General features: G+C 39.8%; 1 protein-coding gene across 1 annotated transcript in view; it reads right to left on the reverse strand.

Annotated features, from left to right (window-relative positions):
• camk2g2 (calcium/calmodulin-dependent protein kinase (CaM kinase) II gamma 2) overlaps window positions 1–24124 on the reverse strand; it is a gene marked incomplete in the record, with an annotated part of 62693 nt that overhangs the window by 23053 nt on the left and 15516 nt on the right. Inside the window, 2 exon segments of the mRNA XM_036126071.1 lie at window positions 2078–2132; window positions 7225–7284. Coding sequence (XP_035981964.1) covers window positions 2078–2132; window positions 7225–7284 — 115 coding nt within the window.

Genomic DNA, 24124 nt, shown 5'->3' on the forward strand with positions numbered 1-24124 from the left:
CGAGGAGAAAAAAAGACTGTCATTACACGGCAAACGCTCCCAAAGTACGGTACATACCAATCATGAAACTGGCTTAACATTACTTTGTAAAAGGTTTGATGTTTTCCTCTTTGCTCTAAAAACCAAAAGAAGACATTAAATAATTTTTTCATCAAATCATTAAACAATCAGGAAGTATTCTAAAAAAACTTGATCCGTTATATTGACCCGTGCACCGGGGCCCACAGATGTCTGCATGTAAACAGAAAACTGCAAGTCAAGAAGAAGAAAAACTAAAACATAAAGAGTGTGGATAGATTTGTGCTGATTTCCTGTTGCGAAATCACTTTATCGGCCCCTGTGAGGCCGTGGTGAAAAGTTTGCGGTTCAACTGAGCCACAACCAGAATGAAGGCAGGGGCCTAAATGTCAGTAAAGTCAAAGCCGTTCATGTTCACTAAAAAGTATGTGGAAACCTTAAAGAGCAAAGTGGTCTGGATCAATATATCAATCGTTCTCCAAGCTTTCTTAAGTTTGGTCGGACTTTTTCTTTGGCCCTTAGCTTAAACTAATTTTCTGCCTTATATCTGACAACTTTCACAGGAATGACTGTTATTGGTGAAGACTCTTAACGTTAGCGTTTAAATTATTCATGACTAAATCTCTAATCTCCAAGAAGGAATCAGTGTGGTGCGTCTTTCCGTGATAAGACAAGCTGGGAAAAAAAAACATATCAAGTTTAAATAGACTTTTTTTAGCCAGCCTTCACAAATACAATCTGCTTTGCATTTTGTCGCAGTATCTATGAAAAATAACACAATTTTACTGATCCAAGTGACTATTACCAAGCCAAACAATCTGACTCCAACAACTCATTGTACGGTAAATTAACAAACAAAAGATGATCTGTCTCTCAACCTTGGTGTCAAATCGTAGATTTATTTTCTGCTTTTGTTAATTCACTTTGTTAGGCCTTACACTCCTTCTCCACGTTCCTCATGTTCTAAATATACATCAGACATCCCGGCATCATGTTTAGGTGTGTCGTCTAGAACTTGTGCACAGTACTCAAAATGTTTAAGCAGATCAGGGTTCCTTATTAACTGTTCTTGTTTGCACTGAGTGGCAAAGTGGAGCAATAAATTAAACAAACAGAGCATGTTTAAAAAATGAAACAAGTTTTTGAACAATTTTTCACTCGAATGCATCATCTACAATCCAACACTTAATAAATAATATTTAATTCACTGAAGACAGATTAGCAGAATGTGCTTCCAAATTACATTCACTTATATGAGTAGTTAAGAGTTTACACCTAGCTGAGTTATACAAGATACACGGAACTGTTATTGTTGTTAGATATTTCAGAAAAATTACTTTAAAAAGGTGCATAGCGCAAGTTTCAGAGTTTTTGCAGACGTCTGCCCCTTCTGGTGAGAAGTTGAAATGACAGAGGTGTTGTAGAGGAAAAGCACCTGCCACTGTGACTGCACATGTCTTTAGTTTAGAGGCTTAATGTCTTGACGTAAAGCATAATACAGTGGGAGAAACCCTGTTTATACTCTTCTTGATAATCAATGGAAAAAATTTTATTGGAGTTACAGCAATGACAGCCTTGAATCATCTCTGACCATCATTTTGTTACGCATGTACTTTGATAACTTTTTATTAATGACTCTTTGAGGTTGGCGGGCCTCTTTGCCATCACCATAATCTTCATCTTCCTTCCACAAACTCTCTATCAGACTTAAGTCAGGACTCTGGCTGGACAATGTTAACACAACATCCAGTCAGAATAAATATGTTGATCAAAGTAAAAGGATTACAATAAACCTCAATCTGTCAGGAGTATGAATCATTTTGAGGATTAACTGATCATGTTAAGGAAACACAGCTTTAATAAAAACATATATTGTATCATAAACAGAGCACTATAGCATGAACCACATTAGAAGTTGTACTTTTGACTGAAGCAGACTGATTGACACTGCATGATTTTAAACAAAAAAAAATAAAAAAATCACACTTCCTACTGCAGTTATTTAGAAATGAGGAGAGAGCAGTGAGCGAGTGTGGGTGATGTAATTTGATTTACTTACAGGTCAAAGACGAGGTAATGGAAGCCCTCCTCTGAAATGCTCTCATGGAGTCGTACTAAGAAACGGAGAGACACAGTCTTCAATTAAAAGGCAATTAGCTGGATCAGAAAGCAGTGCTAATGTTAATTAGCCTCTATATAGCAAACATCAATGTACCATCAGTGAAACGAGGGTTTCAGTCAACCTGCTGGGATAGACGGTATGATTATGTGATTCATAGTGCACACGAGGCACCAACAACCAGGAACGATGTTACACTGAACAGCATTTATTAAAAAAACGGACACAAGTTTGGCAAATCAGCGGGGCGTGAATCAATTTGAGATCACTGAATTCACTGCTCAATGAGATCAAACGACCACTTTTTAATCAGAGTATAATCTGAAGTCAGTTAAACTTCTGGAAAATGGATCTGCTCAGTTCAGCAGTAGAGGGCGTTGTTAATCAGTGTCGGCTTTGAAATTAACAACAAGGGAACTAAAGGGGGAAGAGTGAGACAATTCCAAAAATAGGAATGGTTTTACAGCTGGAGGCCACAGACATTTTTCCCTCCTCATTGTTTTGACCGCTTTTCAGCAGTTTTGTTTCTGTCCAGGGTCAGCGTGAGGCGTTACCAGGACCCTTCAGAGGTTGCAGGATGGATCATCTCCACCAGGATGGATCAACAACAGGTGTCATAGCCAGAAGGTTTGCTGTGTCTCCCAGCTCAATCTCAAGAGCATGGAGGAGATTCCAGGAGAAAGGCAGTTATTCTAGGAGAGCTGGGGAGGGGGTGGGAGGTCCTTGATCCATCTGCATGACCAGTACCTACTTCTTTGTGTAAGGAGGAACAGGATGAGTTCTGCCAGAGTCCTACAAAATAACCCTCTGGCATTAATGTGTCCCTGACCAAACCATTAGAAACATCCTTCATGAGGGTGGCCTGAGGGTACGACGCCCTCACCCTGATTGCTACCAGGTATCTGGATGAAAACCTTTAGACTCATTTTTAGACCATTCACTGGTTCAGAGGGTCTAGGGTTCCTCCTGGTGCACGATAATGCCTGATCCCATGTGGCGAGAGTTTGCAGGCAGTTGCTGAAGGATGAAGAAGTTGATAACATTGACTCCATGCTCCCCTGACCTAAATCCAACAGAACACATCTGGGACATCATGTTTACGTCCATCTGACGCCGTCAGGCTGCACCTCAGACTATACAGGATCACGGTGATGTCCTGGTCAGGGAGGAGACACCCCAGGACAGCATCCGTTATCTCATAGCGAGCAAGCTTGGAAGTTGTCAGTTATGGATGCAATTACATGGGGGCCAGACAAACTACTGAGAACCATTTTGAGTTGAGTGACACTTGAGCAAACCGGAATAGTTTCACCGTCTCTGTGACTGGGGATTGAACCCTTGGCAGGTTGATCATTTTCATTTCTATCAAATGATGTGGAATCCCTTTGTTCCTAAAATTATCCATCCCACATCAGCAGATATCCATGATAATGTTTTTCCAATTGAGATCTGATGCGGTTATTTATTTTGTAATTATCATATAAACACCCCTGAGTTATGTATAGGAATACACACAAGAGTCCCTCTTTGGCTGCATTTCCTGCTATATAACCTGTCAACAGTGACGTCTACTGTTTAAGGCCCCGTTGTGTAACGCAAAGATTTAGACAGTGGTGCCACTATTGACGCTGTTTGGCGCTACGCCTGACACGCTTCATAACCAATGCACTTCTGGCGCTAACCTGTTGATTCTATTCCTGGATGAAATGCCTTAAGTGACAGATTTTCTGTAAATTAGGTTTTTCAAAACATGAACAGACTGCTGCTGTTATTATTATGGTTATTATCAAGTCAGAGACTGGGGAGAAGAGGGAGGCTGTAAAAGTTAAAACCCCCAAAAAACTCAACTGGAAAGTCATTTAGTAAAAGGAATAACTAAAGCAACCCAGATGGAGGGCAGCACAAGAAAAATGAAGAAGCAAAAGCAAAGCTGATGAGAGCCTGTGATCCTTTGAGATGAAATGTAGCAAAACTTTCCTCCCTCACCCTCTCGTTTTGGGAGCAAGTCTTGGGGCAGTATGCTTGAACACTGTTAAAGGGGAAGACGCTACACAAACTGCACCCTGGGGAGAAAGGGTTACAGCCTGGTCTTTTTTAAAATGAAAAAGAAAACTGGTGCAACAGTTTTAACACAGTGGAAGCCAAAGGAGAGGTGACCAGACAGAGGTAACAGAACTATAACCCCACTTTCTCTGCGCCATAACGGGACGACTTGCTCGTGCACGTGCTACCGAACGTGTTCTTGAAAAGAACAGCAGCTATAATAGAAAGAGACCATGTTAGGAAGTGTCCCGACATGCTGAAGAGTGGGAACAGTTGGTCCCCCCCCCCAAAAAAAAAAAATCCTGTTAAACCAGACGTCAAAGCTGCTAAAGATGGCAAGATTAAAGAAAAAGACGTCTATACAGTCTGAAATCGCTTTGTTCCTGCTTTCAGACCTGAAGTGCTGACAAGGAGGCTAGAACAGTGAGAGGGGAGATTTCCAGTTTCATAACTTTACAGACAACACTGAATAATCCTATCAGTCCACATCAACATAAACAACTTTTTTTTATTATTGGACCTAATGCTGGTTTAACAGTATAATTGACATTTAGACTCAGAACCTGACCAGCCAGCAGTCGGCCAACTCTATTTCCCAGACCTGACGCCTATTCCAAACTCTAATCACGGTTTGCACGGCACGACACGATGTGATGAGAACAGGAAGCTCTGCGTCAAAGAAACTGTCATTTCCTTCCTTTTCCAAATGACCCCTGCCTTTAGTTTGAATTTCACACGCCAACAGAGGAAGAGGTTTGATCTGGTGGGTCCCTGGTGCCCCTCCCCCCCAATATATATATATGTTTACAGATATAATGGTTTCCTGCCACTTTGTGGGTCTGCAGGTCAGACTGGCGTCTACATTTTCAAAGCCGTGCAAAAATAATGACGCTCCCAGATAAAAAGGTGTGCTATTAATGAGATTAGCAAGATTAAAAGGTTTAGACATAAAGTGACACAATGTCAACACAGCGCAGAAAATCTGCCGCTGATTAGAGTTGCTTGAATAGAAACTGGCTGCCGTCGCATGCAAATACCCCGCACAGGAACACAGCAGGTGACCGACTGGTTTGACTATCATCCAGCTAGCTCCAGAGCTGAACTGAACAATGCTTTTGTTTCAGCTCTGTTCTCCAGCACGCTGTTCGACATGTGAAACCATAACCACATGGTTTCACATAAACAGAGAAACCGAGGGTTTTTCACATCTGTATCAGACCAAACGCACAGGACTGAGACAGTATAGACTCCGAGTTGTTTTTGTTCAGCCTGTGATATCGGCGGGTGTCGTCATGACGCAGATTTAGGAAATCCTACCTCTAAAAAGGTCCAAAATCATGAAGATGAAGGTAATGACTAAATCAGTACAGTTCAGGATTACTGCTTTGATCTGGACTGGATTTAGACTGTTTTCCAAAGAGCTGACAGCCTTTGTCTGGCCGTCGTTGTACAAGAAACCTCAAAAGGGAAAAATCCTAGCATTTCCTGAATTCTGAGATTGCACTTAGAATATTACCTCGGTAAGGTAAGTTATTCACAAAGCATCGTAGGCCTTAAGAGAGCTCCTACAAAATGTTGGCAGTGAGGAGGACTTCTAGCAAGGAACAATAGGATGTGCGGGCACAAAACGCTCAGGTCAATGGATCAGCTTGGGGAGTTGAGACACAGCGACCGTATCAAACTTGTGTTACACAGTTCAGGCAATTCTCCCCCATTTTGCTTCCTGGTCTTTCCGGCTGACGGTCACATGGCGCAGTTTCTATTGGCCGTGCATGTATTAGTCGCTGTGTGCCGTGGTCCAAGTTGAACACAGTTAAACTTTGACTGCGGCGTAGGCGGAGCTCACGAAGTGGTGTGCCGCACTTTGCTCCACGCCGCGCTTCCGCGATGAAAATAATAGCTTTGAGAGCGCAGCGGCCCATAAGAGTGTCTTAAGCAGTGAAGATGGTGGAAACAGAGAGAGCTGATTGGCTGATCCAGCACCTCATCAGTGGAGGAAATGGGCACAAACTTCTTTAACAATCATTCAATTATCAATATACAGATAAGAAACTTTATCAAACTTTTATCAAAATGTAAATCAAATACATTGAAGTTGATGGCTGTACCTTAACAGAATCTGAAAACGTTTAAGAAATATGAATGTCATTGCATAGCACTGTAATTTGACTTAAAACCTTTATAATGTTTTACAGTGAAACCTGCAGTTATAAATTCTAATGGGTTTTTCAATTAGACTTTTTGTGCCAGTTCAAAACTCCCACACAAGAAAAAATGGTGTGTTGTATTTCATATATATATATATATATATATATATATATATATATATATATATATATATATATATATATATATATATATATATATATATATATATATGAAATACAACACACCATATATATATAAATCATTGACCTGCTGCGGTTCTTTTATCTGATAATGTGGTGTTTCTATTGTAGACGTCTGTAGTAATAAAAAGACTCTTGAAACCAAAACTATATTTTAACATATTTAATCTAAAAGGCAGAGGGATGTTTACAGCTTCAGTACTGGGTTCTCACACACAACAACACAGCGGGCAGATTTACGGACGTCCGAGAGAGCCCCGTTCATTCCCCACACAGACATTAAGTAGGACCCGTTGTGTACACACATTCAGGGGCATGACCAGTATATCAGTGTTCCCTTCATCACATTGGTGGAGAGGATGCTACAATGCAGATGTGTCCTAGCTGACACATTTCCCCTCATCAGTCATTCTGTCCAATCTAAGTATGTCAGACTCTGTGCCTCCAGAGTCCGTTTATCTGTAATCTGCATGGTAACCGATACTGCTGTCCAGTCTCTGTAATCTCATAATCTCTAACACCTAAAAAGCCTTAAACAGTAAGAAAGTTAAAGCTAATGTAAGCCAAAAAGTCACAAGGACTGTGAATTTTGTAGGTCTACAAGTGTGAAACTTTTGGACATTTTGTCCAAGCCACTAAACATTTTCCAACCAACAATCTCTAACTCTCCCCAGTGAGCCCTCAGAGGTGACTTACCTATGTTTGGATGTTTGAGCATTCGACAAATCCTCGCCTCGCGTTCCAACTTCTGGTGATCTGTTCCCAAAAAGAAGAGGAGAGAAAAAATATAAGAAGATCCAGTCAGTACCAGGAACTTTTTATGCATGGGTAACTTTAAAAAAAAAAAAAACACTTATTGAAAATCTCTAAGTGAGTCAACCCTGCACAGCACAATGCCATAAGTTCAAGTAAACACGGCAGCCTCTAACAGTCCAAGGTAGCCGTTACATGCGTTGAAACAGCCTTTTCCAACTACAATCACTCTTTTACAGCTTCCCCACAGTTTAATGCTAAAAAAAAGTACGTTTGTATCTTGCTGAAGATTTTCTTAAACTTATTCCAATGTGTGAAAACGCAGGAAAATCTACACACATCTCTGAAGTTTCAATCATTTTTCTGTCCTCAGAACAATTCCCATTAAACCGGTCATTTGATCAGGAATAACAGTCCAACTTCATATGAAAGGACTGCTTTTGCACGAGCAGCCAGCAGCACATAATGTATGGGGTCACTCGAACATACACAATACAAGCACAAGCTTTTTGCACTTAGTGAAATTAGTCCAGTGGGTCCGGCTCTAATCTAATCAGTGTCCACTTAATGACTCTAATGACATGGGGAGAAAGTCCATGAGAGCAGACAGATTGGTTTTAAAACAGACACAGTAGATGGACAACATGGCCGAGTGTCAGAGGTCAAGTACGTCGTGCCTATCCAGTCAGTAAGCAGCTGCTGTGCCTCAACCCAGATGGCTCATGAATTCACACACTTTTGTATTTTGGTTTGTGCATGCCTGAACACCCCTAATCCCCTGAGCCGTCCCACGCCAAGCTTTGGCCCATGATGTCTGACGGCCGAATATATTCCTACTGGAAACGATTCAATAACTGCATTATAGCTATTTATTGTTGATCAACTATTTAAACTAGGCAGGCAGATCAGCTCACTGTTTAAACAGCATTCCTGTATCAGAATTAGAAAAATGCCAACATCAACTTGAGCTATGCTGCATCGAAATATTACTGTGGTTGGAACTTCTGCACACAAATGACAAGGTTTGGGCATGAAGCAACAGAAATAGGCATTCAAAGAGTAGAACTTTCTCCTTTCATGTGCTATAAACGACGCTACACTGAGCTCAAGAGTAAAGAAACTGCAAAAAAAATAACATTTCGGGTCAGTGCCAAACATCACGCCTACAAAGACTGTATTGAATTATTGAGCTTTAAATTGTTTGAAACCTTTGGGTGGCAGGTGTGTTACATCGGATTATACCCATGAGACTCATCTCCCAGACCGTCATTCCATCAGTGGGGCACACAAGTGCTTCAAAAACTGAATTAATTAAATTTTTTGGAAAAAATTAAAAGTATCGTTTGTTGCACCCCAAACATGTTCTGCCTTTATTTTTGCTCTCCAGTAGATGGGGAGAGACCTTCCCCCGGTGTTGTGCCTGGTCTCAACACTGTGGGTACATATGGTCGTACACCACAGCTGCCTGATAAACCCCGAAGATGGTATCTGATTTGAGGCTTCTGAGTCGTTACTAAATAAAAAAAGTTAGAGTTTTTTCACAGGTCTGGGCTACATTTGATCATGTATAGTTTAACAACAAGTTAGCATTTCTAAAATGATCAGACTTGGGAGGAAATGTTTCATGATTTCACCGTTTTCCTGGAAAACAAGACTTCCTTAACCTAAATTCTGCAACAATGTGCACCAATCCATATACATCCCTGCTAGGACAAAAGGTGAGACAAGCTTAAGTATCTATAGATGAATGAGTCATTTAAAGGTGGACATGTTTCAATTCAGACGGACAAATAACCTGTGAGGAAGCAGGAATTGTACTTTTGACCAGAGACCCAAGAGCATGTTGTTTTAACTGAATGAGCCACACATACTTTCGCCATAATGCTCCAGAGATGTTTTGTCAGGCTGTGTTATAAAGTCTACTCTGGGAATTCACTTTAAAGCGATGCATGATATTTAGGATCCACAAAACTACAAAAATAGATATATACCAATAATTAAAAACTAAATACCCAAATCAACAAACACCAAAACAGAAAGGATGTCCCAATCTCATGTAAAGTATCGCATCAGGATCTCAATCAAAGCATTTTCATATGACTGAATTTGGAGTCACAGGAGAAGCTCAGCACTCCAAGGCTGTAGGTGTACAGTCTGGCTTTAGGTCGACTATTTCACGAATGATCAGATTCGGGCCCCTGTGTTAACAAACGTTGACTCTTAAACAACTTGATCAGTACTGGGGACAAAGACAACAAACCCACTTGGGCTAATTGACTTAGTTCAGTCCTGATGCAGTCTGTGCTCTTCTGTATTTCATTTAGTCTCAATCTATACAGAGACCAGTAAAACAAGAAGATATCTAAAACAAGCAAAGATGGGCAGTGACTAAAATAATTATCTGATATAAATGGTAAATGAAATTAACTTATATAGCGCTTTTCCAGTCATGCTGACCACTCAAAGCGCTGTACACAATAGCCACATTCACCCAATCGCTCTCACTACCACGCACAAATTCATACATCAAGATGCAGCCCGGTAATAGGTTCTAAAATATATTTCCAATGTAAAGAAATTTGAATCTGTGAAAATGGCAGACATGAATCATATTTGTTGGAGTTAGACAAACAAAAATTAGTGAACCGAATGGTGATGAGAGAGATGGGATTTTAGTTGAACCTTGAAAAGCAGTCAGCAGTTCTAGTGGCAAAGCCATCAATCAATGGATGCTGCACGAGCAAGTTTTGACAACCATTAAACTTTAAATCCATACTTTTAATAAAAGAAAAACAACAACAAACAAACAAAAAGCAAGTAGCAGATGGTCAACAGACCCAGCTATGGTTGGAGGTAACAGATGAAAGGTAACTGTAAGCATCAGTTTCCTTAAAATCAACAATTGGCTGAGAAAACACTGACCCAAAATAGAGAAGAGGAAATACTTCGTTCCTTAACGGCAAACCCTGAGGGCTCTGTGGAAATCAGGTCCGACTAACCAGACTAACGTTGAATTTCTGGACTTCTATGCAAATAAATGTTTGGGCATTAAAATACTCTTCAGTAGGTTTGCTGTTTCCCAACTCCACAGTTTCAAGCGCTGCTACAAGCACTACTGATTGTGTTCGTAACGATCCACATCGATTAAATGACTAAGGATCCAATTACATCGATGCAAAATTAAAATAAATGATCGTTATCGTAATTTTTTTTTAAGATACACCTTTATTTTGAAATCCACAATGCATAAGACTAAAGAGAACAGGTGATCTATTATTGTTACTATTATTTTAAAATTAGAAGAATGTTTTTAATTTAAATGCCTGCTTAGAAGTAAAGTGGTCAAATCATATTTAGTTTTTGTTGTGAGTTAATATCAATGTAAAAATAGTGTTAGACGGGCAGATGATATCGCATCATATTGATCGCGTCGGTCGGAAATTGCACCACTGACAGTACTTGGGGTGCTTTTAGCGGTACTTAGAAGTTTTGATATAAATATTTAAGAATGGGCCCGCTAGACACAGTGTAGGTATTGGGAGACAAAAGGAGTGTAAGAAAAGTAACATAATTGATGGACAATAATGTCTTGCTCTCCATGCTGCATCCCAGATGTTTAAATGAGCGTTTCCGAAGGTTGTTCCTCCCGACTGCTGTTAGACTTTATAATCTTTATAATCTCTGTGATTATAATCTAATCTCATTGACCTAATAACTATTTACAACATAATGGTTGCACGGTTTCAGATCTGATTGTAAATCATTTATCTCTCAGATGCTAAGGTACACTTGCACATGCCTTTGCTATACTCTGAGATGTTACTGTTTAATCATGCATATTATATTTTTCTCACATCGTTCTGTAAATAGGCTGGTGCTTTTCCACTGTTTAACTTGAATGTGGCCTCTTTTTTTACCCGCGTATACCCTATTAATGATGTGATACTCTGGTATTTATTTTTACTTGTCATTTTGGCCTTTTTGGATAAAGCTCATTCTTTATTGCTTTAGAACTAACTTTAGATTAGATTGGCTTGTTTTTTTAATTACTATAAATTGTGTGTAACTGAGTCTGTATCTTTGCCACTGTCGCACTCTAATTTCCCCATTGCGGGACGATAAATTAATTAATTTTCTTAAGGTGAATATAAATATTGTATATTAGTGTAGCAGATACCTGTAACAATCTTTCAAATTGGATACAAGCGCCAAAATTCGCCTGTTTATCCCTCTTGGTCCACTTTTTTTTTTTTTTTTTTAGAAAAAACGCTAGCCATCTAGATTTCAAGATGGCCGGCATTTATGGTGTACAAAACACAAATTTAATCATAGAATATCTTTCACTGGACTGATTTAGATGATTTTAGTGTTGAATAATATGTTTTTGACTATGAGGAAGTCAAATGTACAAGTTTAAAACTTCTTTGGCGCCTCTTTGTACCATTTATAACAGAATGTGAACAAAAATACATAAAACAGATGTGTTTGCAACGAAAGATTTATTGGGAGAAGTGACAAGGCATTATCATGTGCTTTGCACATTTTGTAACGTCAAAAAAAACAACTAAATAAATGTGATCATTTATCCAAATCATCTGCCACAACACAAGATAGCAAATAATGAAATGCAGTGTACATGTCAAAAGCATCGTCACGCTGACATCATGAGATAAAAGGCTGTCCATTATTCAAACTGTTTATTATTTATCAGTTTATTGTCTTTGTCTTTGAGTTGGAACAGAGCCCAGCAGCTCCTAAGCTTCACATATGCAGCTGCCTAGTGTAGTGCAAGTCAGACCAAAGCGGTAGCATTTGCATCGTCCACGACATTCTGTCTTGCATCCATACTTGGTCAGCTGCTGGCAACTCTTTGCGATTGGTGGAAGCGTGGTCCAAAAGATTTGCCACAGATCACCTGTCTTGGTCCATCCCCAGTCTGCAGGACTCTCTTTCTGGCTGGCGTACTGTTGACTAGCTCCATATACAACCTGCCTGGTAGGCAGCGCGCTCCACATGCTGCTGTAGAGCTGCTCGAGTTGGAAGAATGGCTTCATATGGCCTCTGTTTCCGAGCAAACATGTCCAGCCTCACATCATCAACACCCTCAGCTGTGCTGGACCTGTCATATATCATGACCACAAACTTTTCCAAGGTCATCATCATCCACTGCTGGTGGGTACTGGCTAAGTCTGGTGAAGACATCAGATGCCTCATCACGCACATCCCAGGTCTGCCATGCAGACTTCTTTACCTTGCCGCGGAATGACAAAACAACATCACATCCAGTAAAGGTGTGAAAGAAGAGAATACCACTGCTCTCTGGTGCAAGAGAGACACACAGATCATGTACGGGAATCCACCTCAGGTTCTGTCCCTGCCAAAGGCAATCCACATCTGCTGAAGACCAATCTCCTGCAGGCCTGATAGTACACTGATTGCTATGACAAGAACATCTGTGTCACTGGCTTTTACCATGAGGACTTTACTGCCTTCTTCTGCTGCATGCCTGACATGCACAAATATCCTGGTATCAGCTTCTTCATGGCTACAAGGAGCCACTTCATCCAGGTTGATGCTGTGGTTGCTGATAGCGTCTTCTTTGGTCACAATGACCACATTTTGTGCAGCTGCCTGTACAATCTTGTCAGCCAGGAAGTTGAACAGCTCGGTTTTGTTGTCATTGTCTCTCAGGAAGTTCCGGCAGTTCGAGGGAAGTTTGCCCTTGCTTGTCACCCTGCGTCTTACCCCACGTCCTCGCTTTGACCTGGCTTCAGCCTTCAGACGTGATGGCTGGTAGACATCAAACACAATGTCTGTTCTCTTGTACTTGGTAGAATACACTTGTATTGTGGGAATGACATTGCATTTTTGCCATTGCTCCTTCTGTTTCATCTTTTGAGGTGTTCCTGTCTGCCAGTCATAGATGAATTCATGCTGACTTCATGCACATTGAATGGGAGTTTGACGTACTCCACACACAAAGACTCTGTGTGCTACCCTTACCTAGTTTGGTCCGCGAGCCAACGCGATGTTCCAGGGTGTGGCCGCTGCTGTGCACAAGCAGCTTCTTGGAGCCATAGGTAAGAGTTGGGTAAGTAGTGAGGACTAGTGCCAGGATTCCATCCAGAAGATGGGGCTGACTACTGAAACAAAAGTACTACCTCTACTACAACACCCCTAATACCACTACAACCTACACCACTTCTTAGCTGATATATATACTGCGTATGTATATAATACAGAGATTATTATGATTCCATGCCTGAGATATGGTACACATAAGCTTCCAACAAGTTCAAGAGGTCAAAATCTGAATTCTACATGGTCAAGAATGTATGATTTGACACCAAGATCATTCAAATCGGACAAGTCTCTTTGATTTTATCCTCAAAAATAATATTTTCATACCGGGAATGGCGGCCATCTTGAAAAATGGCCACCACCTTGAAATTTGGGGTTGCTAGCGTTCTATATTGGCAGAGTGATCCCCAAGGAGTATTTGTGCCAAATTTGGGGCTTGCATACAAATTTGAAAGATTCCACTGAGTTATTCAGTTATCTGCTGCACTATATGGTGATGTAGAGCCAATAAGTACAAACACAAAAAAGATTGGGTTCTTCAAGCACGTTGTTCTTGCTCTTCAATACGTAAACTACTACAATCATGACATAGCAACAAGCTAAAACAAAGACCTGCTGCTGCTTTAAAATGTGTCAGCATGGCGGTGCTTGGATAAATTGTATTTTCTGAGTTGTCTCAGGTTTGAGACTCTCTGAACTCAATACATGAAAAATAAAACAGAGTTTAAAAAGTTTAGCACATCACAGCATTTCTTGTGAATTCTGAGGCACACATCGACTTCAAATTTCAGCCAAAAATCCAGAAGAGAAATGAAAAATACCACAAAAGCAATGGCTAAACCAATAAGCCGCTGCTTACAGAGATGTGTGCATGTAAACCTGCTGAGTTTAAAACCATATCCACAATTTTGTGCCGACATCACACACAAAAACAAGTTATGATTAAACCAGTGTGCTCACAGGATGAGTAATCAAAGCTCTTTGCAGACATTTCACAACCCTCTTCTCAGAACCATAAAGGGCTATTTTAGTTGCTTGTATTCTTAGAAATCAGATGTGCCTGCAAAAATAGGACTATTCTCTATCACGGGCCTAAGATGACAGCTTTATTCTGCTTGTGATGGCAAACAGGCCTGGCGGCTGGCTGTGTAGGAACGACACAAAGAGATATTTTAGTAAAGCGATTAGAGAACACAAACGCTCTCTAAAGGAAGCAGTTCTACAGAAATCCAAAAAGAAGGAAGCAGACCTATGGTTGGGGTCAAATACAGAAACAAAATATACACACCATTTCAGGATCAAAATAACCAACAGAGGTCAATTAGAAAACGGAAGAATCACTTAGAGACTTAACTAAAATGACTAAACCTGCAGCTGAAAATCTGTATAAATGAAGCAGACTGCCTAAACTGAAGGAAGAACAATTAATTAGAACATTTCACCTATTTGTCGAACACGCACAAGTCAGATTCAGAAGTGGTCTCTTTGTTGAGCTTTAAGATAACCCAGCAGAGTCAGTTTGGATTGGACACAAGAACCATAAAAGAAAGAAAAATGCCAAACTCCAAACTCTAACTCACCAGCATCCAGCATCAATGTCTATGCAGAAAATGTCTATTTTCAGTGGGCAAGGGTGTACATTGTGCACAGCATTTAGCCCAGGAGGACTGAGTGATGATCAAAGGCGTGGTAAATGATCGTATTCATTTATCCACCCAGCCCGCCGCTTATCTCCTCTAGACGCTCTAAACAGAAGCTGCACAAGATGAATGGATGGATGGGTTCTTTCAGCCCACATTCCCTTTTTGAAAAACGACCCCTACCCCTCCCTTGTGTACATGAATTAACCTCTGCCTGCAGGGAGGTAGACGCATGAAACATAAGTAATTACCACAGAAAACAGCAATAACTAGATAAATATATAAAAAAGAAAAATATCTGGGCTCCCTCCTGTCGGATTTATTTCTAGCAATCGTGAAAAAAGGTTTGACATATCCTGATAATGTCTTTAACAATACCAGCAGTTAAATATGCTGGGATGCAGCACAGATTGAAAAGACTTGAGCTGAAACCTCAACTTGCCCGCAGCTATACTTGGCACATGGTAAGGAAATTTGTGTTTTGTTGATTGTTTTTTGTTGCAACAATGCCTCTTGGAAATAAATTGTACGCCACTGGAAAGACTTTTTAATTCCCCTTTAAATGGCGTCAAATTTGAAAGATAACTGCATGTGTAGTAAGTGGGTTGCCAAACCAGCTTTTGGTGGAGAAATTGTGATGGAGGTGAAAAACATGACATGTCATCACTAGAGAGAAGCTCAGTGGAGAAAAGCTCAGTGGAGAGCGATATCAAGATGAGCTTCTGTAATTCGGTGGCACCCAAACAACTCTGCTACCGTGGACTGAACTACACAAATGTTGCCTGGCCTTTTGAAAAAAGACAAGTTATAATTTTTGATAAGGATCTACTATAGGAAATATGTCGTCATTGTTAAAGAAACGCCCTTTTATGTCAATTTTGGTGTGTAAAAAAAAAAAAAAAGAGGATGGACGGGATGTTCATATTTGTAGATAATGATGTAAAAAAAAATATCATAGTTTCCAACATAATGAAAAATTATTGATTAAATATTACACATTTAGCATAATTTTGTTGTGAAAAATAAAAGCAATTATTCCAAGACAAAATCTTATCATTATTACATTTAAATACCATAATAAAGATATTATTTGTAGGCATAGTTATAAGGAGCCACTGTGGAAGGTCTAAAGAGCCACTTGCGGCTCCAGAGCCATAGGTTGCAGACCCCTGGACTAGACTATATACCATATAATTATCCAATTTTGAATGGAAGTGTTAATATTGTGATTCTGAAAATAAAAAGTTTGGAAATACGGCCCTCCCTTTTCCTTTCAGTTAGTGTGCATTTTAGACCAGCTGACAAAGGATTTATCTGTAAGATGTTTTTATTGAATCCTTTATTTATAAGAATCCTTTATTGTCACCATGTGTTACCATGGTGAAATTACCTTTGAAGCAGACTTAGAATGTAGAGAAAAAAAAATAACATGACACACAAGCACGACAGACTTATTATTTACAGGGTTTCTTTCCCCCACACAGAGCATGCAAAAGATAAAAGTACATAGAGTCTGAGAGCTGTGATATCAGTCCCTTAGCGAGTGATATTAGCCATAAAGATTGCAGACTGACCTAAACAGCGTTTTATTTATCTAAAAGGATTGGTATACCTTTTAATTCATAAATATACTAAGGTGGTCATTCAATAGCAACAGGTAATGAGCCCCCCCCCTCCCCCCATTTCCTTTGATGAATATCCAAACTGGTCAAAAAAGTGCAAATATGCAGTAAGGGGCACAATAGTTGCAATATTTGCACTATTTTTTGTAATTTTGTGTGTCCAAAAGGTAGAACCTGAATTAGCACTGCCCACAAGTGGCAGGTTTAATCATTATGAAGAAGATACAGGCCAAGGAAGGAGAAAGTACCTTCTATGTTCATGTGAACATATTTAAATTCAAAGAGGAGCAAAATAGTAATCGGGACCCTTTTCCCTTTAACATATCTTAGAGCCACAAGCATGGCGGAGGATCTTCTGGATCATTCCAATAAACCAGGGCAACGTGTCAAAGTGATCCTCCGTCAGGCTGTCAGGACACACCAAACAGTAGTGTTTTTTTAAGAGTGGAGAACTGCTTTTTTATTTTATTTTATTAAAGAGACTCAAGGCTCCATTCTTGGCCCCTTCCTCTTCTCTCTGTACCCCGTCCCATTGGGGTCAATTATAAAAAACCATGGTTTAGCCTTCTTTTTTTATGCAGAAGACAGTCAGACTTTTATGACACTAATAAGGAAAATAGTTGCTCTGCGAATACATGTAATGTAATAAATCTGAATGCATTGCAGAAATCAGGGATGTCAACAAACCTCTTACACCAGAACAATAAAGAGACTTAGTTTATGTTGTTTGAGCCCATTGATGCGTCTAACATCAGTGTTGACCTGGATCCTTAGAGTCAGTATCTGACACATACTGCTACAGACCTGAGAATAATCTCAACTTTCATGCTCAGCTAAAATCTGTGGTCCGGTCCAGCTTTTTTATAACTGAGACAGCTCACTAAAGATTTTAATCTATGCTTTAATTACAGCTTGCTTAGATTACTGCACTTCACTTTACTCTGGGCTTAATAAAACTCTAGTGGCTTGACTGCAGCTGCTCTTGAACTGTTTCCAGAAAACGAGAACACGTTTCTCCGTTTTAACCACAATTCATTGGCTACTAGTTCACATTGGAAAATTATTTTATTTGTTTTTAAATGTCTTCATGGCCTTGCTTTCCAGGATCTGTCAGACCTAATGTCAGACCTAATTCATATGCATGCTCCCTCTCGTTTGTTCAGGTCTGCAGACAAGTTTTTATTAGTCATTCGAAAAACAAAGAGTGCAAATATGTAGCGGCACTTTCTTCTTGTTGCAGCAAAACCTTGGAATGAAGTAGCTTTACATATTTGGCAGATTGACTCACTGTTTTTAAATGTTCTCTTAAGACACAACTTTTCTTTTTGGCTTTTAAGACAGTTTGAAATGTTAGCTTTTGGCGTTTTTAGTGTTTGTTTCTGTGTATCTGCATTGTATTGTACATTTGATCGTATTTGATGGCTTTAACTTTTTATTCATTTTTCAATTGCTACTTTTAGAGTGTATAAAGCACTCAGAGCAACTGACTTTTATTTTTAACTTGCCATGTAAATAATGTTGAGATGAGACTATTTGTGTATAATAAGGGGAAAATATGTTTTGCAAGGAGAAGTTCTTTGTTCCTTACTTTAACAAGAAAATATAGTGGTCGATTATAAAAGGGACAATCTGAATTATAAAATTCATGAATGAATGAAAACACCCCCCATTATCATTAATCTATGTGTTTCTTTACCAATGTAGGTCTATAACCTCATTGGTGAGTGAGGCTGAGTTTCATCAAGCCTGTTTGGTCCAACATTTTCCCCTCAGCTGCGACACTTGAAGCAACCAAGGGTTCACTCTGAGTCTTTACGCATAACCCATTTGCTGATTTTTCCCCCTCTTTTCAGCTCCATGCACCTCTAGCCTGTAGTTTCTAACCACTGTCGTCACCTTTCGCAGAGACAGGTTTGTCATCTCAGTGTCAGCCATGACCAGCCATTATATCTCATCTATGGCGCAGGGGTCTCTAGTGCGTAATTACGCATGCTGGACATTGTGTTTGAAGTTGTTCTCCGAGTAGATGTGTTGTTTGTGATAAGAGCGAACCGAATGATTACATTCTCCTTCGCTCTCAACCTGCTAATAGTCTTAAAGGCCGAAGCCTATAGGAAATAGCGCTTTTATGTATGTATTGTAATCCCATATTCTATGAGTATAGATGCCGCTTTTCAAGCTCTGCGCCTCACATGTTCCAAGTGACAGTAGAAAAAAAAAAACGCTATTTGGGAGCGGATTGTCCAGTCCCAGCATAATTTTTTGTACCGTGTTGAGGTGGTAAGGTGTGCAGATTTTTTTCCCCTTCTTTTGTAAAGATGCCAAAATAAAGACTGTAAAGGTTTCCTTTAGAGAGAAGAGATTAGGAATAAGGGGTCTGAGCGGATGTAGGGCTGGACGATATAGAAAAAAAGCATATCAACAAATTCAAAACATATATTTTAAGTGCAGCCCTGGCCATTTCATGCTGTAGCTTAGCGACCTATTTTTAGATGAAGAATACACTAACACTGAATTTAAACTCAACCCTTTATTCAACCAACTTTTTACCAAAATTGCTTTGGCAAAAAATAAAAAAGAACCTGTGCTCTCTGAACACTTTGAAGGAGGCGGAGCTTGGTTCCTGGGTCTGTATTTGTGATTGGTTGGGAGGATGTAATGAATAATATTAACCTACATTGCTAGAATGCAAAAGTAAGTAAAACTGTTATTCTATTGATTTTTTAAATTGACCCCTTTTTTTTTCTTCTATCATCGATATTCATCTATCGATTGATATTTATTGTTATTGAATTATCATCTAGCCCTAAGCTGATGTCCACCAATGTTACAAGTCCCTCAAAATGATCCTTAAAAGTATGCACTTAAATTATGTGACTTAATTATGTGCACCTGAATCAAGTGTAAGGCGACGCAGCTACCCACTGAAGCACCGCTTGTTAAGATTGAACAAAATGGCACAAAACACAACTACTAACTCTCCTATTGATTTTATTTGGGACATTTTGCTACGGGCGTAAGGACATTAAACTTAATGGCAGACCAAAAAAAAAAAAAAAGTTTAAAAAACAAAACAACTGGACTTCTATTCTGAAAGCTGAAGAAGTGCGCTTCACATCCAGGGAGCTTTCTCTATTCAAAATGTCTGGAGTAGTGAGGAGTTCCAAGCTTCATAGACTGTCTATAAAGCTTGGAGCCCCACACTACTCCATGGTTACTTTTCTAATCTGGATATTAAGCTAAATCAAATATCTCATTGTGAACCTGAACAATTATTTACCTTGAGTCATTTAGTAAGTCTCCAACATATTTGTATGATTTTTATAGAGCAAGTACCTTAGAAGTAGGGCTGCCCTATATTAGTAAAAGGCGTGATATGCGATAACATAAAATATTGCTACAGAAACAACTTAGCTGTAGTTTCTTTACCTTTCAAAACATCTCTCTAGTGCATTAAACGAGTTTTATCACAAACAGAGAACCAGGTGCTTAGTAAGGTAGTATTTATTGCAGTCCAGGCAGATCTTCGCGATATGCATATTACATAAAGTGGTCTGATAACACATTTTCAATGTATTGTGCAGCCCTAGTTGAACGCAAATGACCCAGTGAGGGTTATATTCTTTCTCAATTTTATCTTTAATTGAGAAAGAATATAACCCTCACTGGGTCATACACCTGACGTGTTAGAATGACTAGGTGCGAGCATCCCAAAGACATTACTCCAAGTTCCAGTGAGGCAGAGGTTTTCTCCAATTTTAAGAAGGACAAAACAAGGAGGAACGAATGAGGTAAATAATGGCAGATAGCCAAAAAAAATAAAAAATAAAACATACGCACAAAGAAAGAGCAGCAGACACTGACTTTGGGTCAGAGTGGCCCAGAGCAGACAGCGCTATAAATAGACTACGCCAATCCTCCTCCAGCTGACAGCCCCAGATCTCAGCGACCTGGGCCGGCCTGTGTCAGCAATCGCAGAAAGCCAAGCGCAGTCGGACTGAAAGTGAGGGCCACAGACACAGACTGGCAAAAGGACAGGCCACATTCTCACACAATTTTCATAAGATTTCTCCTTAGTCCCTCCCCTCCCGAACAAGTGACTTCAATAACAGCTGTCAGAGACCTTTGCTGCGGCAGAGCTCTGTCGGATTATTAAAAACTTCAACAACAAAGCCGCACCGGGGAATGCCAGAGGATGCGGAAGTGATGCCTTTGTTACTGAATAAGCACATTAAAGCCCAAAACGTAAATACTTACATATAACATATCAGCAGCTAGAAGTTGCTTTCTTATAAACCTCCCGTCTCCCCCCTTAAACAGAGACACCTCCTGTTAGTATTCTGTAGCAAGCTAGTTAGACGGTCAGGCCTCAATTTGGTTCCACAGGACCCCAGAGACTAACCAAAGATACAAAAACTATTTACCCAAGAAGGCAAAAATCAACATGGCAGGAGATTTGCACAACAGCAACAACCTTTTCAGTTTTCTGATGAACAAGGAGAGTTGTTTTTGTCTCTGCTCTGTTTTCTCAAACCCAAAGTCAGTCGAGGCAGATGGCCATTGACGCGGAGCCTAGTTTTGCTTTCTTCCTGTTAAAGGGGAGTTTTCCTCTCCACCGTTGCTACATGTATGCTTGATATGAGGGATTGCTAACCTGACACAAGCCAGATGTATTTCGCTCCGCCTAGCTCCACTCACATACATCTGGGACACCGCCATAGAATTTGCCTTTATTGAAGGCTGGGCCTTATCAAAAATTCTTGCCAGTCTTGCCATTCTAAGCCACTTGTCTGTCATGTTTATCGACGTGCTATTTCAACCACTCACACCGAAGCCAATCCATGACGCTGAGAGCGACGCAGGAAAAAAAAACGTTTAGTTTTTTTTAAATGTGTTTGAGGCTCTAGAGGCCGTTATTGCTATCAATACAGTCTCACGTCATGGTCGCGTCTCCACTACGTCACATCTACGCCAGCCCTGCGTCCTGATTGGCCAGACAATAAAATTGGTTGGAGAAATCACTTTCTATGGGCGATGTCCCAGATGTATGTGAGTGAAGCTAGGCGGAGCGACATCCATCTGGCTTGTGTCAGGTTAAGGGATTGCTGCAAAGCCATCAACAATGCAGACGACTGTCCACTGTGGCTCCACGCTTTTTCATGAGGAGTGAATGCTGCTCATCAAGACTCGATGTAATATGCTGGGTTTCCTCAGATAGGAAACGTTTTGACCAATCTGTCTGGATGATTTGGTTGAATTTGACTTCGTAAAGTGCCTTGAGTTGACGTGATGTGAATTTGTGCTATACAAATAAAATTAAATTGAAAAAGTAGACTCAATGAGTTACGAACAAGCTCAACTTTGTGTGCTCATTCCAGTTTTCAGCTAAAGCTGCAAACAAAGGAAGATCGGCCATTTGTGATTTCTCACTGCATCTTTAGATCAAAGCAAGTTTCAAAATGACAGAACAACAGAAAATGAATGTGCAAGACTACGCATTGGAAACCCATAAAGCTGCAAAAAAAAAACAAAAAAAAAAAAACCTTCGTTTGTTATGTGAAGGTATGCCGGCACTGGTCCGGAGTCCCTTTTTAACCTGCATTTTTCATCTCATTCAAAGTGAGAAAATCTCTGGCATTAGTGCTGCGTCATCATCTCATCCTTTTTGTCCAGTCAACCCAAACTAATGTTCTTACTTTCACTGCTCGTTTCAAATAATGGAGAAGAGCAGAAGCTACACATCATGTAAAATGTTGTGACTTGTACATGTGAAAACGCTGACATTAACTCAGCCAGAAAAGTACTATCAAGTCTGTACGACAGCAGATGTTTGCTACAAAGGTGTTCAGCACTCCGCTGTAATTAAGCAAATACCACAGGAGATTAAAAGGTAAATTAGATTCATCACAACTACTGTGAAAGCTCAAGTATGTACATTTCTCAGCTTATCAGCGCTTGTGCCGGGTGAGCCATGAGCGAGAGTTTTGGACCCAGAAATCAGATTATAACTATATTTAGTCATGACAATTTCCAATGCTGTTAACCGTGAATAAGAATCTATGATCTCTGAAAACATAAATCTTGGATTTATGTTTTAAAATACTGAGATTTCTGCTACATAATATTGTACTGCTGGCAGACAAAATAGTATTTTACATTCATGTTGTTTCAGACTAATCAACAAGTATTTGTAAAAAGCTGTCCCTGCATCTCATTTTGGTGAATAATACAGATAAAGCTTTAAATATGGTGCAAATACTGGAAACTCTAAAGGATTGAGACTTGACTTGCTCCAAACAGACTCAAGACTTGACTTGAACTTGACATAAAAGACTTGAGAGCCTGACCTTGAGTGAAAGAGTTGACATGGACTGGGGATTAAAGTATTAAGTCTTTATAGGAATGGGCTACAAAAACCTTGACTGGGACTTGGAACAATGAGACTAGACTTTGACTTGGGGCAGGAGACTTAAAACTTGACTTTAACCATCACCTTTCCGGAACATGACCTGAGAACAAAGTGACGATACCAAATGATGCATACTGCAGTAACTGGCTCAAGGTGCTGTATACCAAGTTCAACATATGTAGAAACAAATGTATTAATGAAATCTATCTTAATACAAAAGTATCTTGTGATATTGTGCAACTGTAAACGCCAAACATCTGGTGGCTTTGATATTGCCTCTGTTTGTTTTAAAAGTTATCCATTAGTGACCAGATGCAGGTTGTTCTTCGTTTAAATACAGCTTTAAAAAAAAAATAGAAAGCTTCGGCACAGAAGTGTGTAAAAGCAGCAAGGCCTGAAAGGGAGACTCCTAATACAAATGGCTGTTCAGATTGTAACCTTGGAAGCAGACACAAAAGCACCAACTGAGCTGATGGTGTGCCAGTTTGCAGGAGTGAACACTTCAACCAAATAATGTGGCCGCCACACACTCGACTCTGCTGAACATATTCATTATCAACTGTTGGAGCTGCAGAGCAGATCTAAGTGGAGGCACAGGGAGGTGTCATTTGTTCCTATTAAACAGACATCACAGAGAGGCCAGCAAACAGAAAACAGAGCAGTACAATGTGTGTGAAGAGTTGTGATGATCTGTGGGCGTGTGTGTGTTTGTCGCTGGTTAAACATCCTCCTCTTGGGGAAACGGCAATGCTCTCCGCAGAAAGCCAACTGGAAACTGGGAATAATAACAACAAAAGGTGAACAAATATTGAAACAGATCACAGTGTTGTTTCTGTGTGGGTTCGGTCTTGTATTTCCATTTTTAATTGAGTGCATCTGTACTGTGCACCATCATTTAAGTGTATAATTAAAAACAGCACTAATAAAACAATCTATTTTTAATGTAGCCCTCGCCTAATGTACACATATAACTATAAGACAAAAAATACAACTTGGCAGAGATGAAGGTTACCATAACTGGACAAAGGTTTCATAATGATATTTCTTACCTGAAATACTTTCTACCTTTACTTATTTCCTTTTCTGCTTAG

This window comes from Fundulus heteroclitus, chromosome 22 (assembly GCF_011125445.2).
Source record: "Fundulus heteroclitus isolate FHET01 chromosome 22, MU-UCD_Fhet_4.1, whole genome shotgun sequence".
NCBI classification, from domain to species: Eukaryota; Metazoa; Chordata; class Actinopteri; order Cyprinodontiformes; family Fundulidae; genus Fundulus; species Fundulus heteroclitus.